This window comes from Acyrthosiphon pisum, chromosome A2, assembly GCF_005508785.2.
Source record: "Acyrthosiphon pisum isolate AL4f chromosome A2, pea_aphid_22Mar2018_4r6ur, whole genome shotgun sequence".
In the NCBI taxonomy this organism is placed as follows: Eukaryota; Metazoa; Arthropoda; class Insecta; order Hemiptera; family Aphididae; genus Acyrthosiphon; species Acyrthosiphon pisum.
This window is the reverse complement of record NC_042495.1, coordinates 116,254,422-116,257,818: the sequence shown is the minus strand read 5'-3', so window position 1 is coordinate 116,257,818 and position 3,397 is coordinate 116,254,422. Positions and strand designations below refer to the sequence as shown.

General features: G+C 34.6%; 1 protein-coding gene across 1 annotated transcript in view; it reads left to right on the top strand.

Annotated features, from left to right (window-relative positions):
- The window catches only part of LOC100165921 (adhesive plaque matrix protein), a 22,633-nt gene extending 20,001 nt beyond the window's left edge, over positions 1-2,632 (top strand). The window contains exons 3-7 of the mRNA XM_029489706.1: positions 691-1,266; positions 1,360-1,502; positions 1,563-1,827; positions 1,906-2,077; positions 2,335-2,632. Of these exons, the coding sequence (XP_029345566.1) occupies positions 691-1,266; positions 1,360-1,502; positions 1,563-1,827; positions 1,906-2,077; positions 2,335-2,350 (1,172 nt within the window). The 3' untranslated portion in view covers positions 2,351-2,632. The remainder of the gene's footprint in view (positions 1-690; positions 1,267-1,359; positions 1,503-1,562; positions 1,828-1,905; positions 2,078-2,334) is intronic.
- Positions 2,633-3,397: the final 765 nt, after the last annotated feature.

Below are 3,397 nucleotides of genomic sequence, written 5' to 3'. Positions count from 1 at the left end.
TATTGTTTATTCGCGTGAGTAGGTACAATAAAAAAATATGAAACGCGAATTTATCGTTAAAACTAAAATGTGTTTGGGTGATTGTGTAAATAAATCAGCAGAGTTATGCGAATTTGTAATCATTTTTAATTACCATAACTCTTCACGCACGCGTGTTCGTGTTGGGATTTATTTATCGAATGTGAAGTGTCTATAATAATGATTATTTATACATCTTATATACTAGTTTTTCAGCACGACAACATAAATATGTTATTTAAGTTGCCTATGCAGTTGTCCTTCATGACATTCAGCATAAATATTACGCACCACCATCTTACCCACCACCATCATATCCACCACCAGCATACCCTCAACCATCGCCATATCCTCAACCATCTCCGTATCCCCAACCTTCACCATACCCACAACAACCATTATATCCACCACAACCTGCACCGAGTCCAGTTTCTGAGGAGCAGGAATTATCTACGTCTGCACCATCAGAAGGAAGCCCATCACAGCCAGAAACACCGGGAGTAGTAACTCCTCAACCAGAATACCCGTCCCCACCAGCACCTGAATATCCATCCCCACCATCACCAGAATACCCACCATCAACGCCAGCACCAGAATACCCACCATCTACACCAGCATCAGAATACCCACCATCAACACCAGCACCAGAATACCCACCATCTACACCAGCACCAGAATACCCACCATCTACACCAGCACCAGAGCCGGGAACTCCACCACCAGGAGTCTCTGAACCTGAACTTCCAGAAATCACTCAAGCTCCGGAGTATATTACTTCCAAACCAGAAGCTTCAACAGATCTACCAGAAGTGATCCCAACATATCCGGAAACACAACAACCTGAGCAGCCAGGAGTACCTTTATATCCTGGTCAACCAGGAGAAGTACCAACTACTGTACAACCAGAAACTTCATCTGAAGCTTCCACTGATCAACCAGCCTATCCAGAAAAACCTAGTTCTGAAACACCTGGGGAAGAACCAGAAGTCACTACTAGTGGAGGATCCACATATTCTCCCGATCCCGATGCTCCATCACCGACAGGACCACCGTCGACAGACGCGTTAAAAGCTCAATGTAAGGAACCAAGAGGACAATTCCCGAGTGAAAGTTCTTGCAACAAGTTCATAAACTGTTGGGATGAAACTGCAGTCGAACAGACGTGTCCTGCGGGATTGGTATTTAACCCAGAAAAACGATACTGTGACTATCCGGCAAATGTAGATTGTGGTTCTAAACCTATTACAGGTAAAAAATATTAAAACAATTTTTTAATAATAAATAAAAATCTTATACAACATGACTCATATAAGTATTCAAATATACCTTTTATTTTATTAGTGGGAACTGAAAACGGCAATAATACGAAATGTCCAGACGGTTATGGAACGTACCGTAGTAAGGAAAATTGCGGAGCTTTCTATGTTTGTGTAGCTGGATCTCCAGTAGAGTTCGTCTGCCCTGGTGGAACAAACTACAACGATGTACGCAATTGACAAAACCAGTTATTTCTTTATTTATTTATTTATTAAAATAATTTTTAGGATTTGAAAATCTGTGATTATCCATATCGAGTGGATTGCAAGGGTTTGCCGAGCAATCCTGAACCAATTGAAACGGCCACTGAAACCGAAGTCAACACCACATACGCCCCCGAAATATCGTCCACCACTTCATACGTTCCACTGTCTTCGGCTGAGTCTTCGCCAGCCACTGAAGTCGTTCCGACATCGTCGACGTCCACCGCTCTTGCCCCAGTCGCCGACCCAGTAGCCATTTACAATTACAACTTAAGAAAAATACCACCAAGTACGCATTCATAAGCATATTATTGTACACGCCAATAAACACACACAATAAAATTAATATTTACATTTTATTCCAAAGGCATGGTAAATACCGGTGTGCGTTGTAGTCACAAGAGTATTTACCGACTTACGCCAGACTGTTCTTCGGTGACCCTCTGCCGCAATGGATTTACTAACATCCTTAACTGTGGACATGATACCAGCTATGATATAGTCAGCCAAAAGTGTTTGCCAAGTCAAAGAGCAAACTGGTAAGTTAATACTATCTTAATTCTTAACATAATATTTCAAAAAAAAAAATATACAGTTATACAAAATTGAAAATACACTAAGATTAGTATAAACTAAGTTACCTAAATAGTAGGTACAGATAACTTTTTAAATCGATACCTACGTTTTGAATTTTTAATCTCAATATTATATTATATAAATTGAAATTCTATAAAAGTCAAATTTAAAGATAAATATTAAATATCATGAATAATTTGAGTATATATTTATTTTTTAGCGGACGATCAGCCTAGTTGCACAGTAATCAATGAGAAATAAATGGAGACTCGACAATTGAAAAAATAAACAGCCCAAAAACAAACAAGAATTGCAGTATCTGTGTGTATTCTTCAATCAACATTATTATTAAGTTATTTATTATGAAATACGTACAGTAATTCTCATTTCTCATATAATTTTTTGTGCCCTTTTGGTATATTCTTTTTTCAACAATCTATAACGACATTTTATGCGTACGATTTGCTGAGAAAGAAAATACTGAACACAAAAAGTATAAGCGTATAATTTATATTTAATAATTTATTTCTTTTTAAATGTATAATCGATATTATTCTAAAATAAATTGATCGTTAAAATACGAGTATTTAAAAAAAATATTACAATGTGTTAATTATTTTGACCTGATCAACATCCGCTTGGATTTATTTACACTTAAATTATAATATTATGTACATTATTATTAGGTATTACATATTTATATTTATAATTGATTTAAATTGTCCCAATAAATACATTTAAATATTTAGCATATATAGGCGCTCGGTGCTCGTAACAATATGCTATCTACCGTAATTTTATGTTGGTTTAATATGCTAAAATAAAATTGTCTAACCTTTATAATGCAGTATTTCTGCTAAGTCAATTTTTTCATTAATATTTTTTAGGCTATGTATTTACGTAGTTTATATAATTGTATTATTGTAAATTTACGTCTACATTAATCTCTGAGAAATCAAAACTGAAAAAAATAATTTTTGTTTTTTTTTTCGAATAAATGTCGATAAAATTGTAATCACATGGTTAAAAAGTTTGTAAATTTCATACAAGGTTCCTTGTAAGTTTGTCATATATCAATATATATATATAAAACACAACTAAATAACATAGTCACGACATTTCTTTATAAGCCTTTTAATTCGAAATTCACCAAAATAGCAAAAATTGCATAATTATGCTGTGCCTATATAGTTAAAAATTCATAAAAATATTCTTTTTATATTTAAGTTTTTAAAATTGAGTGCAAAATTCCTTATAAGTTTTTCAGTAACAGCAAAAAAATG